Genomic DNA, 20,952 nt, shown 5'->3' with positions numbered 1-20,952 from the left:
ACAAATTGAACGGACTTGGCAAAGGCGCATCGATCAGAGATTCGTTTAATCAATTAATTCGTTTAGTTTAGTCGTTAATTAAATTAGCTTAACAGTTACACTTAGGAGACTAGTAGGTGCTTATGAGTTAGACCGAGTTCTTCAAGTTCTCCAATATATATGCATATCTATATATTTATATGTAAGTGTTTTTATGTGTATTTTTATAAGAATCACTGTTGTCTGTCTGTTGCTATATCTCTTTTTCGGTTTCTGTCGCAATGTCGCAATGTCGGCTGCCATAAGTCGTTGAAAACCTAAGCTACGCATACATTTTAAAGTTAATTACGTTCTGTAAATGGCAGTTACATCAAGTATAGGTAAATATTTTAGTAGTTAGGTAGTACATTAATATTCCCTCCTTCGTTCATTGCCACTGCACGCAATTCCGCCCTGATTAGCATTCCTCGCACTCGCACGTCGTTCACGCCTTGAGAGATTTACAACTTCTACATCAGCCGCCAACTCAATGCCCCCAGAATCGTCCACACAGCCAGCGCCACGCCGTTCGATGCGGCTCCCGATCCGGAACTGAGGTGTCCCAGCTCCCGCTCGTCCACCACAAAGGCGGGCTGAGCACTGGCGGGCGTCTGCTCCATGGCAAAGTTGCCGCGGCTATTCCTGGCCAGGCGTTGGTTGGCCAGCTTCAGCTCCCTGAGCTTCTCCTCCAGCTGCAGGACCTCATCTGGCAATGGAAAGCATTCAATGATTATATACACTTTATATGGATAAGTATCAGACTCACTTTTGTTAACACCTTCGATATCCTGAACCTGCAGGAACATGGCCAGCGAGATCTCGTAGACCTTGTTCGCCGAGCTGATCTCCCGTTTGCGTCGACCGAAGCCCACCTGGTTGTTGGAGCACTGGGTACCGAGGCACTTGTCCAGACACACGTTGACCGTGGCACGGAATTGCACGTACGACGAGTCAGGGAACTTGAACGCCTTGAACTTGGCACTTAAAATGTCGCCGTCGATGGTGTTGAAGTTCTCGAACAGATAGGGATCCACAGTGCAGCTGAAATGGGCAGAATAAACCATATTGAGTATATTCCGCTTAATATATTGTCATGTGCAACATACCCCTTGAAGATCAGCGTTTCCGAAGAGGTATGCGTGTCCGTCACATCCAAATAGTTCACACCCAGACCATAAACAGGTGCAGAGTCCTCATCCAGATTGATTTCCATGGTCAAAGGTGTGCCCTGTAATTAAATAAAGATTAAGTTAGGTAAAGTTAAGTGGCATTAGAACATAAGACAATAAGCCTGTTTCCAGTTCGTTTTACCCACCGACTTTACTGTCAAGTCCCTGGTGAACTTCTGGCCATCCTGGCTAACGCCAATGGAGAGTCGTGGCTCTGGTGCCCGCTTGGTCAGCGACGTGGTGATCTCCAGATCCCTGCAAGCAAATCGATTCAGTGTGTTCAGTGCTCAGTGTATTCCCGATTCGAGGTCTTAATGATTGGCGGGGGAAGGACCCCGCCAATAAGGTAGTAAATCAATGTCGGGCAACGAAAAACAAACATTGTATTCGATCTGGGGATCAGGGGATCGCGGCACCAGCGGAAGGCAAGTGCTGGCAAAAAGCGCAGACCCAAGGCTTTGGAGCGAGGGACCCCGACACGCCCCGCAATTAAATTGACTGTGGAGGTATTAACGCATGTGAAGCCGCCGGCGTCGATTTGGCGGCTAATTACCTCCTGGTAATGGCAACTCTCGGAAAAGACCAAGAAAGGAGGGAAAGAGAGAGGGATACGGTGGTAGAGAGAGAGGGAGAGGGAGAAAGGAGCGAGAGTGGGAGTGGGAGGCAATGAGCTGGAATAGGTTTGATTTATGGCCCTCGGTTGGGTTTAAGTCTGGGCCGGAGTAGGCATTTAATATGCCATAAGCTTTTGCATAGATTGCCCATAAAAATGTGCATAGATGTATTTTGCATTTATGGGCAATTAAGAACAGTTGGGTGTAGGGAGAAAGAGAGGATGCACTCGAATCCGGAGCGTGCCCGTGCCTGGCGAGGGACTTACTCGGGTTCCTGGAATCCCGCCGGCAGCACATCCCGCTTGACCAGGCCGTGGATGCCGCCGCTGGACGTGGAACTGGACCCGGTGGTGGCATTCATCATCACGTTATAGGCGGGACTGGCGGTGGTGATGCACTTAACGCTGACGATCTCCTTGCTGCTGGCTGACTCGATGATGATTTTATGGTAATACACCTTCTTGCCCTGCAATGGAATCAAGTGCCCAGAACCAGAGCTAGGGTATTGCGTTTCTTTCTTAGCAGGATTGAGTGGAGTTTCCTTACCGTCAGCTGGTTGACCATCCTGGTTACACCGCACTCGTAAAAATCACTGAGGGAAAGCCGAAAGACGGCCAGCGATCCATCGATTTGCGGCTGGCATCGCTCATCCGGATATCCCTTCAATCCCTCCAAATAGATTTGCGGAGCACTCTGATCCTTCGACTCCGCATCCGGTAGTCCGATGTCCACTCGCATCTGGTCCTCCGAACAGTGCACCTTGTGGGAACCTGTAAAACGAAAATATGAAACGAAATTGGTTACTATATGTGCATAACATATATCTATGCTGCCGACATTCCACATTCTGTGTATGAGTATATTCGGAAAAAGTGGGCTAGCATGTCGTCCAGTAATCGGAGCTGGACTGGATTCTAGATTCTAGATTCTGGACTGGCTAGCCGGACCACGCCCCCTATCATCATCATCATCGTGGTCGTCGGACGTTGACGAGATGGACCCGGCTGGCAAACACTAAACAATTGCCAAACGTAATTGCCATGCTGTGAGGATCAAGTTTGTGGCTTAAGTCTTTTGTTTTTCTTGCACTGTTACACGTGGATCACATAATAAACCAATTAACCAAATATTCCATATAATTGGTTTATTATTCGTAACGATGAAATCATTCTGTTCCTTTCAACATTTTTGCCTAAGTAATTATGTTAAGACTTTTCAAGCAGCAAAGTCTTTGGGAAAGTCTGTAGATTATATTTCTTGTTAGTATTTGGCTGAGTGTACCGCTCTGCGTTGCCCATTATCGAGGTGGCTTAATAAACCCGCAGGGCTACTTTCTGGGGCCGGTGGAAAGCAAAAACTTGGCATTAGCCCCAGACACACTCACACACTGCTTTGGTTTAGTTTGGTGGTGGGCTTTTGCGTTGGCTTTGGCTTTGGCTTTAGCTTTGGCATAATTTTAGCCCCGGCCGGGCAATCAAATTCTTATTACCGTCGAACATGTGTAGTATGCCACGGAATTATCGGCTTAAATGCTTTGCCAACGAAGCCATTTGTTGTGCAGGACTTGCAGCTTGCAGCGGGCTGTGGGTATGCCGCATTGGCATTTGTAGATGGCAAAACTAATTTAAATAATTGACTCGTAACTACTTAATCTCATACTAATGGCCGCGGCACATTCGCAATTTCTGGGCGGAACTCTGATTGGTAAGACGAGCCGCGGACATGCGATAATTTGGCTTAATTAGCCATTGCGAGAGTGAAATCTCCAACGCCAAACAACGAAATCGGGCAGTAAGTGCGGAAAAGCACTAGCCGAGGCAATTAAAAATGGCAATGGAACTGCAACGGCCCTCGTTCCTCTCCCAGTTCTCCACAGTCTGCGACTGTGTAATCTGAGCAACTGCCTCAAGGTGGGCGTAATGCAAGCGGCGCCCGAAGAAATTAAAATAAGAGTCAGTCTGCCCACAAGCGGCAGCTTGACTTCCGCCCAGAAACGAGCTCTGGCACTAGAGGATACAAAAAAAATAAAAAAGAGAGTGAATGGGCTGAAAGACAGGAGGAAAGCCGCCAATAAAACAAATACCACAGCAAGGGCATTAATAGAGAATTAAGGACGCCGGAGATGAGGCGTTGAAAAGGTCTGATGGACTCTAAATTACACACAGACATGGCAGCGAGCCATTCAATTCCTCCGAGCGGATGGAATGAGATGCAGAGTGTGACTGGGAATGGTGATGGTGATGCTGATAATGCGGATAAGGATGGTGGCCCTAACTACGGAGTAATTTAGTAGTAGTGGCGAACAGGTAACCTGTGGCTCAATAAATATATCTTATTTTACATATATAGTATTCCTAAATTAAAATACGCCTCTGTACGTTTTTCTGAATATGGACATTTTTATAGATTGTTGCTACCGTCTGCCGGCGATTCCCCGTGGAGCGATCTCTTCAGCTTTTAAAACAGTAAGATAGCTCCACTAGAGCCACCATGTCCAGTCCCATGGATGGAGCCAAAGTCATGTCCAATAAAGTTGTTGGCTCTTAAAATTGGCTAGTGGGCTAGGCTAGTGCAGACTTCGGACTGCAGTCGGAATAATTGAATTTCAATGTATATTGGCCCTTGTCTGGCTTTTCCGCAACTTCTTTTATTGAATTTTTATTGCTGGCCGCTGATTACAATTTATTTGACACCATTTTTATGGGGCAAGCCAACTCGTGAGAACCCTAAACCGCTTCGAGACAAAGTCAAGTCTTAACCCACATTCGCCAGGAATAGCTGTGGAGCATTTTTTTTGGTTTTGGGGGGGCATCGGCGGCAGTACTTGAAATCAGATTGAGTGCCAGCCAAGTGGGAGTCCCGATCGAAGGCGAGTGAGTGAGTCGAGGCATTAGCATTTAACCTGCGAACATGACAAATCAGCAAAACGTGCCACATCGGCCACATGGGCCGCATGCCCCGCCACATGCCGCCCAATCATGTAAGCAGCTTGTCGTTGCCGCAACCGTTGAGCGTAGCATAAATTTCCATTAACAATAAATTTAAAAGAAATAACATTACAGCCGAAAATGACCCGTAGCGCAGTTCGCCAGAAAAACAGGCACTGAGTATGGGGAGCATGAAATATCACGGCGGAGCAGCGGCAGCAATTCGGGGAGTCATCAACGGGCGAACATGCCTCGCAGGCTCAAAAGGCAGATAGATAGACAGGACAGCCAAGTCAGCACCACACTGTGGCTGTGGCCAAGTGGCCAGCCAACCCATCCTATCGCAATCAGCAGCCACGACAATGTTTTTGGCCCCGGCTCTTGGGCTCTCCTTCAAACAATTTGGCAACAAATGCGCGCGCACAATCAAATGAATGCACAAATCAATAAGACAACAACTGCTGCAACAGCAACAGCAACAGCAAAAGCAACAACTACCGACAATTGCAACGTGCAAAATCGTTTACAAGCCACGCCAAGTCAACTCCACTCGAGCCGATGATTCCAAACGCCGGCGAACGGAGAACGAAGTTTGGGCCAAAATAACCAAATCATTGCCATGCAAATGGCATCGTTTTGTGGCTGAAGTCATCGCCAGCCTCCCCGACTTTCCCACTCCTTCCGCCGACTAAGAAGAGTAGTCGTGAAAGGTGGGAAAGACATCTCCGCCTGCCACTCTCCTCGAGTGCACTTTGTCCCCACTCAGCTGGTCTGCACTGCGAGAAAAGTGCACAGGAAAGCTTCTAGGCAGAATGATTGCCTTTAGCATAGAGCAGAACAAATGACATATGCATTGAGTTCTTCTAATTGGTAGTATCTCATTGATTTCGCTCAGTGCAGCCTTGGGGCAGGGGCAATGTTGCAGCAATTGCTTCCCGGGCCAATGTGTGTATGTGTGTGTGTGTGTTTCGTCTGGGATTGCAAGTGCAACTGCAATTGGAATCGCAATTGCCATGGCCATGGCCACGGCTAGATTATGCAATTGTCTGACTCGGCGTCTTCTCACCCTGCACCCTGCACACAGCACACTGCACCCGCACCCTGGTAATCTCGCTCCGTCGTCTGTGTCACTATGGCAGCCCCTGTGTGGGATTCCAGTCACGTTTCTGGCTGCTGGTGGCGGATCTGGTGGAGGATCGGATCTGGGCTGGATCGGAAACTGGAAAACTGTTTTCGGCGCTCCTCCGCCTCCATCTGCTCCTCCTCGCGAAGAAGTGTTAGGCCTGGAGGCGTCTCTGGCCACTCAGCGGGAAACGGAGGAGCAGGAGGAGGAGGGAGGCGGTCGGATGCGGAGACCCATTCAATGGGAGGAATTAAACATGCGATTTGTCAGGTGGGCGGGGAAGGGGCCGGTCCTGCAGGAGTAAAGTGAAAGAGGGATGGCAGTGCCATTTGTGACTTTCACATTTATGACAAGACTTCCACAGTTGATCCTCAGCACATACACCCGCCTGGCATCTGGTGGAATTACTTGGCCTGGGCCATATGCCACTAACTTGACACACACGACGCACGATTATCATCAATCTTGGAGTTGGAGCCACAGGAAATACTGGTAATTTTCCCGAGGCCCACCTCCCCTTCCCGCTCCATGGCATTTCCCCCACCAAGAACTTGGCTTGCAGTTAGCCTCATCATCCTTTTCAGTGACCAATTACACTTAACGGCCATGCATACGAAATAAATTAGAAAACCTCAACTGCAGCTGGGTAATGCGCTGGGTAAATGAAGGCATTTGGGTGGAGAGTGGAGTAGGAGCCATGGAGTTGTTAGAGTTCCCCAACAGGTCAGCGCCAGTCGCCTTCCTGGTGGGAGTTGTCCGCTCCTAATGGCTCCCCCAATATGCTAAGCAGTGTCAATGTGTCAGTGTTGCCGCGTAAATCCATCAAAATGCGACGGGAACTCAATAAACAAACGGGTTTCAGCCGCTGCTCATGAACAGCAGGAGGTGTGGTGTTTATGTGGGGGTATGCTTCTTTCCTGCGAGTGGACACAGACGACAACTGGCTGCAAATGTGATAATTGCAAACCATTTAGTTGCTGTATTAGAGATTCTCTACCAGGAAATCCATTTCAAAGCCCACTCGTGCACTTGGAAAATGGCTTTGGGCATTGGCTCAACTCGTAATTAGATTCTAGCTCTTTCAATAATAATATTAATATTATTAAGAGAGTTGACAGTGGGCATGAAGTGAAATAAGTGCAATCATTTAACCAATTGAATCATCAACTTGAAATAATATTATTATTGCTACATAACTACTCCCCTTACCAATTTAAGATAATTTGACTTTTTCTATGTCAAATCTAGAAAGGAAAGGGTTTTCCCTGTGTACTTTTCCGATCTTGTCGTGGCCCCTTCGTGTTACTCCTGTGTGCAGAGTGAATACAGTGGCAGTCAGTTGTATGCGACCGGCGCAAATTGCCATTCGTTCCATCTCTCGAACGCTCTGTCAATGGTGTCGTCTTCGTCATTATCGGCCAACAACTTTTTGTTTGTTAATTGTTTCCAATGACGCAATTGCTGGCTGCCATTTATAGAACTGCGATTCCGTCAGCTGATTGCGTCAGTCGTGGTCGTCGCCAACGTTCCACAAGTGCCAGCATCCACACATCTTGGCCACTTCTCCGCCTCATCATCCAGCGAGAAGCCAAGAGTCCGGAAACTGTGAGCTCCTCCGCACATTAAGGCCAAACAGCGAGCCAATGAGTTGCGCTTCGCGGACTCCTGTCTCATTTGACCGCTTAAATTAGAGGCCAATCGATCACTGGGCGAACGGAGTTGGGTGCAATAAACATGCCTGACAACTGGCCGCACATTTGGCCATATTTAAGAGATGAGATGCAAAGCGCTACACCTCCAACTGCCAAGTTGGCAAGTTGTTGCTGCTAACCGATTTGCGGGAACGGTAAATCTTTCAGCTACCACCAACTTACCAACTTTGCCAACTTTGCCTTGCACTTGGCGTGAACATTATGCGCAGCTGGCTAATTAAATTACACAACAGTTTGGACATGAGTGCCGATGCAGCCAGCGGATGAACAGTAAGCAAACCTGGCCATGACTTTGAGTTTGTGCCCAAGGTGCATGGTGGCTGGTGGATAGTGAATAGTGAATAGAGGATGTGGATGTGGATAAGCTTAATGCTCAGGCGGCGTCAACAGATGTAAATGTAAATGTTGCATGCAAAAAGCTGCGCCATGCTGCCACCTCATGTGGCATTGTGCAGACACACGGAACATGAGGCATGACTGCGCTGCTAGGCCGGATGGATGGGCCGGCCAGCTCGCCGGATCTCATCTCGGATTTGGCCATCATCATCCACCGACTCCTCCGGCTCCCCCACTTCCTTCAGCTTTTGGTTTTTTGCTCAACTTATTAATTGCCAAGGTGAGAGGCAGTCAGAGAATCAAGTTGGCTGCATCTGCATCATCTTGTTACGCGAGGTGGCTTCATGGCCTGGCTCGAATTAATTTGGCCTTGTTAGCCCGGCTTGATGACAAATGCGTGACGTAACTGTAAACACGGCGGGCCTTGGCTTCGGCTCCCTTTTTTATGTTGAGCTCCCTTGACAATTTGTCGCTGTTTCCACGTCACGATCGGTGTTCACCTGTACCTGTGCCTGGGTGCAACCAACCCAGCACAGTGGAGCCTCGTTTTGTTGCAAAAGGGAATATGGTTTGATTTACAAAATATCATTACTTTTAAGTTCCCCCAATAATATTTAGAAATATTTCCCGAATACCAAAAGGTAATTCACGCTAATTTATACTTTCTACTAACGTCTACCGCTGGTAGCAGCATTGCCAAGATCTACTGTACTTCAATCTCCAGCCCATTCAGTCATTCTTTCGCTTATTTACACATTTTTCAGTTGGCGGCGCTTCAGCACTTGCTAAATTGTTGGTTTCCGCCTTGGCCGGCTCTGTTGGCCAACTCGGCTCCCCGCTCCCCGCTCCCCGTGGTGGTTTAAGCCAAATTGCTGCTGCCAACAACAAGATCAGAATCAGCTATAGAAACGCGGGAAGAACAAGCTGCATTTACCGCTAAGAAGTTTTGAATGAAAGCGAGTGGCATTGTTTCTACCCTATTGAGTCATTTTGCTCAGAGATGCAGAATGCGTTTAAGGTCGGGTTAAAGAAAAAAAAACAGGGGGAAAAACAGGGGGAACGAGTGGGAAAATTCTGGCTAATGGGCCTTTACGTGCAACTGCTTCTAACTATGGTAACTGTATAGCGAAGACAAATTAATAAGAAAATACTTAGAAGAGACTCTAATCATACGAATTAATTCAATTGGCAGCACGAGAAAGTGTTGTTCTTGTTGCCGTTGTGGTGTTGTGATGTTGTGATGTTGCTTTTGCTGTTCTTACCATATTAATCGCATGAGATGGCCGAGAGCAACGAGTGAAGAGAAGTTTTCTTTGCTTTTCCGATGCCCGATGCGGCATATAATTGGCTTTTCTTTTTACGTAATCGCCCGATGCCCGATACGCGATGCCTTTTTACGCTTAATTGCCCATAAAAGTTGTTGCCGCTGCCGCCAACGAGAGTTTCCTTGCCTCAAACTGCAAATCTCATTTATCAAATGAAATTCCAAGCGATTCCCAATCTGACACATTTCTGTGGGCGATGACACACAAAAATATTTGTTAGTTTTACTCCAGCCGATCGGCCATTAATCAAACGATCATGGGCCAGACCAGACCAGACCGACTGGACCCAATTGGGATTGGGAATCGAACGGACGATCGCACACCTATTGAACCCTCAACCCAATTGCTAATTGTAGACGCGGCCAACAGCTCTCACAATTATCGATGGGGTCAAAACATAAATCTCCTCGGGGGTTAGGCTAATCAACCCGTGCGGCAAAGGTGTTCGTGGCAGCAACGAAATAGAAATACTTTGTGGTTACACTGTGCGAAATGCTGCAGCCTAGTTAGCTGCCAAGGAAATGCGGAATTCCAAGATAAAATTCTTATTTCTATATTCTTATATTCTATCTATAGAATCCAACGAGCAAATGAAATAAAGACATACTGCGGTACTCTAGAAAATTATATACTTTTAAGTGCTGGCTGTAAAAGTATTCCTGTATAAAAATGCAGTAAAACTGAGTTTTCTTTGATTATCGGTCATAAAGCCTCTTCCATTGAGCCCACTTCATTACTACACCTTTTTTACAAGTGCTTCGCCACACTCACAGATACTCGCACTCGCACACACCTGCATACATGCATATATGGGACAACCGACTGACCAAGTGACCGCCAGCCAAAATAACAACAACTGGGAAATTTATTGCGGCTGCAGAGTGGAAAAGCTGGAGGATAGGGAGCACCACACGAGTGCCATTGCAGATGCAGGATGGGCCATTTGAAAGCGGTAATATTTTACTTAGCATGGCGGAGCCTTAATGCCCAAAATCGTTGCCCGTGGGCGTTGTCTTGGTCACATTTGGGCATTGGCCACATCTACCAACTGCGCCGGCTGCTGGCGAGGATCGGACGAGGATCGGGCGACACGGTGTCGTGTTTTGGCCCACACCTGCCATTGACATTATTATTTGGTTGCGTGTGCCGACGACAACTGGATGCAGCCAAAGAGCATCCACACACACACACACATAATGGGGCGCAGGCGGAAAGAGAATGCCGAAAAGGGAAGAGTGGGCCAAGCTTGATTTATAATTGTCCAACTGGGTTTTTGGGTAGGCATTCCATTCTACGCATCTTGATAAGTGCGTAGTTTATGAGCGGACTTGCGGGTTAACTTGCATCTGGCCACGGTCATCGCTTGTCCGCCGCTTGCTACAAACTTGTTGAAAGGCACTTGGCCATGCGGCATGGTGGTGCATAGTGGATGGTGCATGGTGCATGGAGCATGGTGGATAGTGCATGGAGCATGGAGTACTCCTTACCGGCGGAGATCGCATGCCTGGCCATCTGGCCACGTTAATAACCGTTTTTGACATGCCAAGCGGCATTATTAACAGCATTTTCTTCTCCTTTTATTTATATCTCTCGGTCTATTCGCCTCTTCTTCACTTATTTTGTTTGGATTTCAGTTGGTGTGTTTGTGTTATTGTGTTTGTGTTTGTCTGCGGCGCTTTTTAATTGCGGGAACGAAAGGGAGGAGCGGCCTGGGCGACATTTTAATTGAAATTCTACGGAAATACCATGAATGAGTGCTGTGGCAGCTAAGGGTATAGAAAATCTACGAAGAAATCGCTGAAGCTCGTTATCTCATCGGTTTGGAAACCCTGCTGTTCATGGCAAAACCGCAGATGTTATTATGCGTCATCTATCTGCAATCTAAGTACAATTTGCCCTTGAAAAAAAGCGAAACCGTTTCGGGAATGGAATGCAAAATCGCCAGCTTCCTGGATGCTTGAATGCTGGAGCATTTGTCAGCAGTTATCGATTAACAGCTGACTGTAAAATTTTGAGAAAGCTGCGTTTTTTGGTTTGCGTTTTATAGGCATTGAAAGCAGACGATCTCGTGAATTTTTTTTCCAAAGCGGTACACGTTTATCGCATGGCAAATATAAATGGCTACGAATGCACCCATCAGCATATTCTCAGATTTAGCCCTGTGACTATTTTTGTTTCCAACATGAAGAAATGCTCGCGGTAAGAATTCGGTCAATGAAGTCATCACAGAACAAACGACTATTTTAGCTTAGAAACTATTATTTAAGAATAAAATTGAAAAACGCTGACTAAATTATAGTAAAATTATGTGAGAAAACGCTTCTTTGACGATTATTTTATTCAATCACGATTTAAACGCCTGTACTATTTAAATGGCTTACTATTTTCAGTATTAAAGGTTGATTAAGGCAGAAAATTGTACAAACACCGGGTATCAACCAGTCCAAAAACGGCCGTCCTTGACGACCCAACTTGTTCATTTTTGGGATATGCATCTTGGGCATTTCTTTTCAATTACCAACCCAGCAGCCCATGCGGTAACCGCCCCTCCCCCACTCCCCCACCCCGCTTTCCAACCTCCTTTGTGGTTGCGGTTAACTCCCCGCTTTGCCATGTAATTTGGACTTCAAACGCATTCACGTGTTGCAGTTGATGCTGCTGTTGATCTTTCCTCCTTTTTTGTGAGCAGCTGCAGGCGCATATCAAAAGACTCGGAACACGAACTTGCTTCTCGTTAGCTGAGTGCTGAGTGGCCAAGAAGCTGCGAAGCGCTGCTCCTCATCGCTGGCACTCTGCTGTGAGTTTGATCCAGTTCATTTGGCAGTGCGCACTGCGCATTTTTACAGTTGCCCACCGCATTCTAAATTGTGGGTTTATGCTCGGTTTCGACGGAATGGAATTCAATAAATTAATTAACAACATTTTTTGCTGATTTTATCGCACCGACACTGTTTTCCATGCACTGATGAGCTCGGGCTCTAAAAGCAGAAACGCGGATAATTAAATGGCAACTTTTAATCAGGTTAGCCGAAAGAAAGAATCTCAAAGGCGGGCAAGATAAGAAAATAGAAACTACATAATGACATTAAAAAGTCTCCTTCCTCTAGTCTTCGCTTTTTAATGCTTTTGTTATTGTTGTCATTAAAAGACAGCCACAACAACAAATACAGCGTTAACTCTCGCTCAGTTAAATTTTTCATTTTTTTTTCCTTGCAATGTCATTGACTTTGGTGCGTGCGTGTGCAAATTGTGCTGTGAATTCTGGCGGAGCCACATGCGATGAAAGAGGCACTTGTACAGTGGATACCGGCGAAGAAGAACCTTTCAAGTATGCCGACATTTTACATAAATCATAAATCTATAAACGTCACTCAATATTTATGCTTTTGGTTATTAAGTTTATAAGAACTTGACTTTTATTAGACCAATAAGTTTTTAACTATCAAGCAGCAGAACAATCTTTATATGTTTCCAAAACTAAATCCATCTTTATTTCATTCACTTAATAGCAGCATAATAGATCAATTTTTATAATAAACCTAATTTGGCTTGTGGCTTTTACCCTTTTCGCAGTATTAACGCCGCCTTTGGAGTTGCCTGCTTTGCATTTAAAAGAAAGACAGTCGGTCAGTGACTTCCTCAAAAAAGAGCGACAGTCGAAGCTCCAGGAGAAGAATGCGATTGAAAACATGTAACAAAGAAATATACGAGTATAATTAATTCCATTGGCCAGAATTGATTGTGTTATAATGCGAATATAACCCAAGAACTTTGGGTGATCAATCTTCAACTGCCCGCACTGCAAACGGGGTATTAACAAAGAAATGCTGAAATGCTGCAACGCAGCAGTTGGAGAACAAATAAATATGATAAATTTGCCACATGCAGTTGGACATGCAATTTATCATGCAGCGCGAATGTGCGAGCGAGAGGGGGGGCGAACGCTCCCCGTTGTTGCGGGTCAGAGCGTCTAATAGATTAAATAAATTTCGCATAAATTATGCAATTGTGGCAAGCCATAACTCTTGCTGCCCGCCCGCCCGAGGGGCCAGCCAGCTTACGCACTTGGTCTCGGTCCATTCCGCCATTCGGTTCATGTTTTATTTTGTTTTTCTTCTCCTTTTTGCCTTATTAATTTCCATGTGGAGCTGATCCTGTTCTGGCGCTTCTCAAGATGCGCGACTCCGTTAGCCCGGCCTGTCGGCTGCGTTTGAAACGCTCGCTACGCAGTTTGCTGTTTGCCGTTTGCCTTTTTGCATTTTGCATTTCGCATTCGGTAATTAAAAACCCAACGAGCCGCTTTGGTGACTCCAACTTGGCTCTAACGGTAAGCGGGCTGCCCACCAGGATTAGCTACAGGTTTTCTTTCTCTGCAGTCGCACTCGCCACAGCGCCTACTACTACCACAAACTACCACCACCACTACCACTGGCCATCATCACGCCGCTCCGGATTTCGCCCCCGGGGCAGCTGAAAATTTACATAATATTTGCTCTAGATTCCATCTTGTCCCCCCGGGCGGCTTTCACACGCATAAACCAGCAGTCAGGCCGAGATCGGAGGCATCTGCCCCACCTGCCCCATCTGCCCCATCTGCCCCATCTGCTCCATCTGCTGGCGGCTTATCAGGCCTCATAAATATGTTTGGCCATGCCTTTGGGCCTGAGACGCTTGACAATTTCTGCAAAGCGTCTATGTCTCTGTCTCCGTTGTATTTCAATTTTTTTATTTTTTTGCGCACTTTTTGGTGAGAAATGGGAGCGGAAATTAATGACCGGAGTGCTGGAATCTTTGGCATGCCACTGGCATCAGGTGGTTTTGCCATGGAGCATTTTGCGAAAGTGGTTCGCAGATTGAAGAGTGGCCAAAAGATAAGTAGTTGATCAGAGATCTCATGTTGAAAGTGGCTATTTTTATATTTCCCAAGACCTGTTTCACAGAACTTATACCGCGCACGGCATACGAGTGTCAACTAATAAACATTTTACTACCAATACGCAAGAATAGCAATTTGATGAGCGGATAAAGAGATTAAAACTCGTTGCTTATACAAGGATAGTCGTCCATTAAAAAAAATAATAATTCAAACCTGACTCGGACAATAAAGTAGCAGTATATAAGGCAATAAACTTTAATTGCAAGGCTGGTCCTAACTTTGTAGTAAATCCTAGAAATGATTACAATCAATTTTTATAGGAAATAAATCAGAAAATAAGATTTATGTAAGCCAGGCAAATCAAACAACCTTTTGGAATAGACAATTCAAGATTCTTGTTTAAAAAATAAAAAACTGTAAACGTCATATAGTGGTAAAACTACTCAGTTAAACTATTTGGCAAGCATTTATTTCGTTTTAGTACGCCAAAATGCCAGAAAGTGTGTTTGGCACTGTGAGTCGTCGATATAGTTCTCGTATCGAATTGAACGTCGCTTTGGAGTCGAGTCTTGATTTCAGTCACATGCCGCAGGCCTTTGTCTGGAGTTTCCATAAAATTATTCAGTTTCGCCTTCTTAGCAGTCATGTCCACATGCAAAACATGCAAATTTGCAGCAGTTGCAGTTGTTTCGCTCGGTTTTATGTGGCCTTAGTTACTTTTTCTGCTGCTGCAGTTGCTGTTGCAGTTGCTGCTGCATCTTGGCCTAATACAATTAGTCTTGTGTAATACGCATGCCTTATGCGCTGCCAGCGGTTGGCCGGAGGAGTGCCGAACCCGTTAGTGGTCGAGTACATATACAGTTATCGGTTGCACCACCACCACCACCACTACCACCACCAATGCCACCGCCTCCCTTTCCTTTCTCCACTTTACGCAATTCGCGCCACACGCCACACATGTGTTGCGGAGTCGCCACCGATTGGAAATTGCCTTTGGGGAGCGTTGCGCGAATTGATTGTGGCCAAAACGGTGGTCGAAACGGCAGCAAAAGTTGAAAGCCTTTAAGGCCGACTCTCTTGCTGCAGTTGGATTTTGTCAGATTTTGCGTTACTGCTGCAACATGTTGCCAAAATGGTCAGTGCATAACGGCACACTGCAACAACCAACTAAGCTAATTAATGCCAAAAACAACAGAAACAACAGAAAACTGAAAAACTGAAAAAGCAAAGCCTCAATCCCAAAATCCCAAAATCCCGAAACCCCCCAGCCAATGCAAGTGAAGTTGTCTTTGTCTCGTCGCCCCGACAATCGGATTATTATTCAATAAAATGCGCCGGCGAACAAAGAGATGGCCAGCACTTGATGACAAATGCCTGGGCGGCCTGGGCTGGTAACCAAAGCACACACACACACACACAGAACAACAACAATGTAAAGAATAAAGGGCGCTCCGCGTACTTGTTGGCCAGGCCAACTAACCAACTTCAATGGGCTGCTCCCAGTTTGAGCCTGGATTCTTGGCGGAGCCCTTAAAGCAAGCCGCCTCTATTCGATTTGCTCGTTTTGTTATCGCCAGCTTTTAATCTGCCCATTGCCGCGAAGGTCTTATCCCCAGATCCCCTTCTGCTTCATCTTGGCCACGTTTGCCCCAGAGTTTAGGCCGGGTTCCTTTTTTCTTTTTTCCAACTAAGCCGAAACGGGCAATGCATTGCACGGGGGGCGGGGTGCAAGTGCAAGAGGCATTGTTACAAAGCCGACGACGACGACCTTAACCCCACGTAACCTTGCTGGAATTTGCTATTAAGTAAGGGGATTACTCATAAGTATTGTAATTGAATTAGTCCCAAGTGCAACATATATTTACAAATGTGGTAGGAAGAGGACTGAACTGCAGTTTAAATATACATACATTTATTGAAGTTTCATTACTTGCTTAATGATTACTTAGATTACTCATTCCGGCACTTGCCTCCCAAAAATTGCTGACCCCCTTAATCAGGTTCCATACTTGATCGCCATATATCATTAATCCCTATTTAGAGCTTCCCATTTAAAGCCACCTAGATTAGATAAACTTGTGGTCGAAATTTCTCTGGGTCAACGGGAACACTGAGTGCCATTAATGGGTTAAGAGTTCGGTGTGGCTGAGGGACAGGACAGGTTGGTGGGACTCAGAGACTTAGATTCAGATTGTGGTTCAGGTTCAGGAGCATCAATGTAGCAGACACGAGTCTGCGTCTGCAGCCGAGGCATCGAGGCTCGATTTTATTAGCTTAGCAAAAGGCTTTGATTGTTCTTGTTCTTCCCAATGCTCCGCTGCTGTTATGGCCTGTTGCGCTTGTCTAGACGGGCAATTTTTCACACACACACTGTTGTTGTTGGCCGGGCCAAGACACAAGCCAGAAGACACAGGACGCAAGCCGCAAGACGCAAGAGCACAAGACACAGACATTGGGGAGCTGGACTTGCTCTAAAATTGGCATTTTTCGCACACATAAGGCAAAAATGTAAAGCGAAGTCAAGTCAAGAGACCGGGCCAAAGCCACATCTTCGGCCAAAGTCGAAGACCAAGTCGAAGCGGTTTATTTGCCTTGTGTGGCATCAGCTTCATCATCATCATCAACGTGGTCGTCGCGTCGTGGTCATCCCATGGACTCCAGCCTTAACTCCACCGAGTTGCGGGCCCGAGCGCCCGCTGGCATAATGTGGCGCAGCCTGGACATGGTCATCCATGGATCCATGGATCCATGGAGTCCCGACTCTTTGGTCTCTGCTCGGTCTTTGGCAATTTCTTTATTATTACGAGCGTTTCTGTGGTTGTCCTTTTAGGCCGCCTGTCACAGATCCGCTGATCATTATTGCTGCTCCGCACAGTACACAATTCTGGACTCCTCCGCCTGCCCACAATGCAATGTCAATGTTTTGTCTTAATGCGACAATGCTCGATCGCCGGCTGGCTGACTGTCTGATAGTCTCCTCCTGTCTCGCATGCTATTTAAATGGCGAAGGAGGGTGGCAAGGGGACTTGCAGCCTCCCGGGTAAACAATTTATTATATTTATATGGCCAGTTCATACGTTCGTTCTGGCCATAAATTAAGCGATCTTCGACTTAATGTGGCGGCTGCACAAGGTCGCGTGTGCTTCTTTTTTTATTCCCTATGCAGTCAGTCGGCAATTAAGCGAGTTAATCGCAGCTCGATGATTTGTCAGCTGCCCCATAGAGGGTGGTATATGATTGGAGGATGACTGCCCGCTTGGCTAATCGCCGGGAAGGTCAGTCCCTCGGTTTCATCAGTATGTGCACTCGAGTGCGAAGTTCTCCACTCCAGCGCTGACATCATCCGGTGGCAGTTTCTCGGAATTCTGAGGCCAAGAAGATCGGGAGATCAAGCATATATCTGTAATCACTACTAAATGCATCTACCTTTTTCATTTGCATTTTAATATGAATATTGCTAATTGCTTATTATTGTTTTTAACTATTCAAATCCCAGCTCAACAAGACAATGAACTCACTATTTGTTGAACGCTTTGGTCTTTTTTTCGGGGTCTGAGTCAGACTTTTACTTTCCCTAATGCAGACAAACAAAAGTTTCGCTTTAGTTAAGCCAGCCACGCCCACTCAGCAGCCCCCGAAGCCCCTTATCATCGAACGCGACTGCTGTGCAAGTTGGCAAGTTATAATTTAGCTTTCAGCTTTGGCTGCCGGAGAACGTTGAGTTGAGGAGCTGAAACTCGGACTCTCGGTCTCGCTTGGTTCGCCCGTAAATTACAGCCTCGTCTGCACCGTTTCTATATGTATATTTATATATATACATATATATTTATTTGTTTGTTTGTATATGGCCAGGAGAGAAAGAGAGATGTATTCGTATCGGCTTCATGTATTTTTAGGCTGCATCTTAATTCCCGGGACCAGTTCTCGCCTACACAAGTCGCCGATTGTCGCCCGTTTTGGCTGTATTTCGCCTTTAATTCTTCATTTTTCTCGCGTAATATTTTTTTGCAGTTAATTCTCCTTTCTGATTGCCTTTTAATAAGACAACCCCAGCCGATTCTTGACCAGTTGAGTGTGGGCTTTATGAGTGCTGCCCCTTTTTTTCGCTTTGTTTAAGTATTTCTCTCGTCGATATTATCTTGTTGGCTGGGCCGTGCTTTGTTTTTTATTTCTTTGTATTATCTTATATTTTTTTTTTTTTGTTATTTTGGCGTGTCATGTTGCCTTCCCAGCACTTGTGTTTGTGTAGGTGTCTTGTTTGGTCTTTTGTTTTTTCGCCGCGCTTGCTTGATAGTTTGTTTAGTCGTTTGTTGTCTTGGCTGTGTAAGGCAACTTGCAGGGGCAGGCAAGTTAATGACTAATGTGCTAGGGCTTTCGAGGAATATATCGAGGAATATATATGCCTTATACCATTTAGCATTAATATATGGCAGGAAGCGTAAAAACGAGTGAGTGAATCATGACAGGGCCGCGCTGCCCAAAGATAATTACGTCGGCAAGTTCGTTGCCTCAGTCTTTCGTTTTTGTTTTTTTTTTGACAAGAAATAAGCTTCAGCACGCCCCCGACAAAATCAGAGATCGTTTTATTCGGCCATCACTCCAAATGGCCACAAATTGTGTGTGTATGTGCACTTCACGACCAAAAACGAGGTCACTTTGTCGGGTTTTCAGCAAAATGGGAAAAAAATAAATACTTTTCGTGTTTCATTGCGCGAATGACATCATGCAGCGTTATGGGAGCTTCTCAAGCTTTTTCGCCTTGCACTCCCCGATCTCAACTCTGGTATTTGTATTTAAATTTTTGCATATAAAAATGAAACAGTTTGCTTACCTTTGGCCTGGGCTAATCCGCAGAAAAGGGCCGCCAGCCACAGAGAGCGCCACATTTGCATTGAGAGCAGCATTTTCCAAAATTTCCGGATCTAATTGGTCGAGGGGGGAAGTAGAAACGGAAAGACAAACGGCATATTATTACAAGCATTTCGAACGAACTGAGGCAACGGCACATGCGCCACAAGCAGGCCAGCATTTTATTTGTTATTTGTATTCTTGGCCTGGCCTTTTTGACGTTTTCACAGACACAATTCATATAGGTACATATATAAATATATATATATACATATATGTACCGCAAACACACACAGCGAGTTATTATGAAACAAAGCCAGAAGAGAATGCCCGTCAAGTGGCTTGCGGCGACCGCTCAACAAATCAAAAACCAATGACAACGGCAAATAAAAAACGAAACGAGCCGCGAGCCACACACATATCACACAAATTCACACAAAACTCGGAGCGGGTCGGTCTCTTACTTGACGGCTGCAATATGGGGAAACTCGGAACTCGAGACTCGAAACCACACCGAAGAGCACACCACACGTCCAAGCTGTTCGCTAGTCGCCAGGCAACTGAGGCTCAGCTCGGCTGCAACTTCATTAGCTCGGAATTGGGAATGGAATGGCGAATACAGAGAGCCAGCCTACAGAGATGCTGACTCAGTTTCAGAGGAGAAGCCAGACTTATATGGCAAGACTTGGGGAAGCACCATATATTAACCAAATTGTGATAATGCAATTACACATAAGGAAGAAGTGTATATGTATATACTTCTTAAAAATTTTAACTTGAATCTACAATCTACATTTAACTTGTAAGAAAATCCTCTAAAAATATTTGAATATGTTAATTAAGATGAGTGATTAACTACTTAACCGAGTTTTTAAAAAAGTTAGCTATAAACTAGCTAGGAAACCAACCCTCTTAGGCATCAGAGCGTGGACGGTGGAAGAGATGCTAAGGCGCCAGCTAGCCCCTGGCTGTTCACAGTGCATAAATAAAGGCGGCAATTACGAAAGTGCTACATTACAATTTATGGTTATATTTGAATACATTTAGATAAGCAGCGCAAAAGTAAACAAAGTGCCCACTGTAAGTCGTTCTCTCGCTGGGAGCATCTCTGGCGCACGGCGAAAAAGAGAGCGACTTTTGCAGGCGAAAAAGCTCAAAACCGAGAAGCTGTAAAATACGGTAAAAGGATCGCTCTCACTTGCTCTCTTTTTCCGCTCTCTGGCGGAGATAACAATCAGCCGGTAAGTTTGTATTATTTTTTGTTGTCCCATGACAAAAACTGAGAAATTGTGGGAGCAAAATCTTACAAGCAATTATGCAATCTCGTCTCCGGCTTTTTTGTTGCTATTGCTGAGGTTTTTGTTGCACTCGCTATTGTTGTCAAAACAAACATTTATGTAATTGCGATCGCTGTCAGCACGAACTGCCGGTTCTCAACAGGCACAGATGAGAACTGGGAAGTAATAGTTTAAACCCAGCTAAATGCAACAGATGTTATGGATATTATCGCTATATATATAGACCTATGTACTAACGGTACTTACACTTCCGCCAAAATCAAAACCGTTCTACTGCTGGTCATCTACTGCATTTTCCAGCGCCCAAATTGCAGCCCGTGAACCCAATTTCACACCTCTTGATTTCGCGCGTGCTTGGGCATTATTCATGATGCTCCCACTTGTTAGTTTTCCAAACCAATGGCCATCCCATCATTAAACGGATAAGAAACATTTTTTTTTTCTACATGTATACTGGCCATGGGCCCTCCTGAAAAACGGTAAATGACGTGCAAAATAAAGGCAACCAACCGAGCGCACTAATTTAATTTGCTAAACTCACCTCAAAATGCCTCATTATTACTTAGTTGCACCACTTGTAGGCGAATATTTATCTCTAGTCTCGGGAAAAATTAAATTAAGCACAAATTGTAATAATTAAACACTTGCCACTTGCAAAAAAAATTATTAAGTTTTCCGTTTCTCTTGGCGCGCAGTTCACCGATCT

At 45.6% G+C, this 20,952-nt stretch overlaps 1 protein-coding gene across 1 annotated transcript; it reads right to left on the bottom strand.

Annotated features, from left to right (window-relative positions):
* Positions 1 to 15: 15 nt before the first annotated feature.
* Positions 16 to 19,659, bottom strand: LOC122613237. Its single transcript, XM_043787321.1, has 8 exons — positions 19,413 to 19,659; positions 18,932 to 19,022; positions 2,348 to 2,571; positions 2,068 to 2,267; positions 1,334 to 1,442; positions 1,125 to 1,246; positions 785 to 1,059; positions 16 to 724 (listed from the first exon to the last, which is right to left on the bottom strand). Exons 2-8 carry the CDS (start codon positions 19,002 to 19,004, stop codon positions 489 to 491), a joined length of 1,239 nt encoding a protein of 412 aa, XP_043643256.1. The 5' UTR covers positions 19,005 to 19,022; positions 19,413 to 19,659; the 3' UTR covers positions 16 to 488.
* Positions 19,660 to 20,952: the final 1,293 nt, after the last annotated feature.

This window comes from Drosophila teissieri, chromosome 2R (assembly GCF_016746235.2).
Source record: "Drosophila teissieri strain GT53w chromosome 2R, Prin_Dtei_1.1, whole genome shotgun sequence".
NCBI lineage: Eukaryota > Metazoa > Arthropoda > Insecta > Diptera > Drosophilidae > Drosophila > Drosophila teissieri.
The sequence above is the reverse complement of the archived record's forward strand: the minus strand, read 5'-3'. Positions and strand labels throughout refer to the sequence as shown.

Excerpts from the sequence above, each read along its gene's own strand:
- LOC122613237 (XM_043787321.1), bottom strand. The coding sequence starts at position 19,004 with ATGCTGCTCTCAATGCAAATGTGGCGCTCTCTGTGGCTGGCGGCCCTT. Across the intron at positions 2,572-18,931 it reads CGGATTAGCCCAGGCCAAAG|GTTCCCACAAGGTGCACTGT; the intron begins GTAAGCAAACTG and ends TTCGTTTTACAG. Across the intron at positions 1,443-2,067 it reads GCGGGATTCCAGGAACCCGA|GGATCTGGAGATCACCACGT; the intron begins GTAAGTCCCTCG and ends ATTTGCTTGCAG.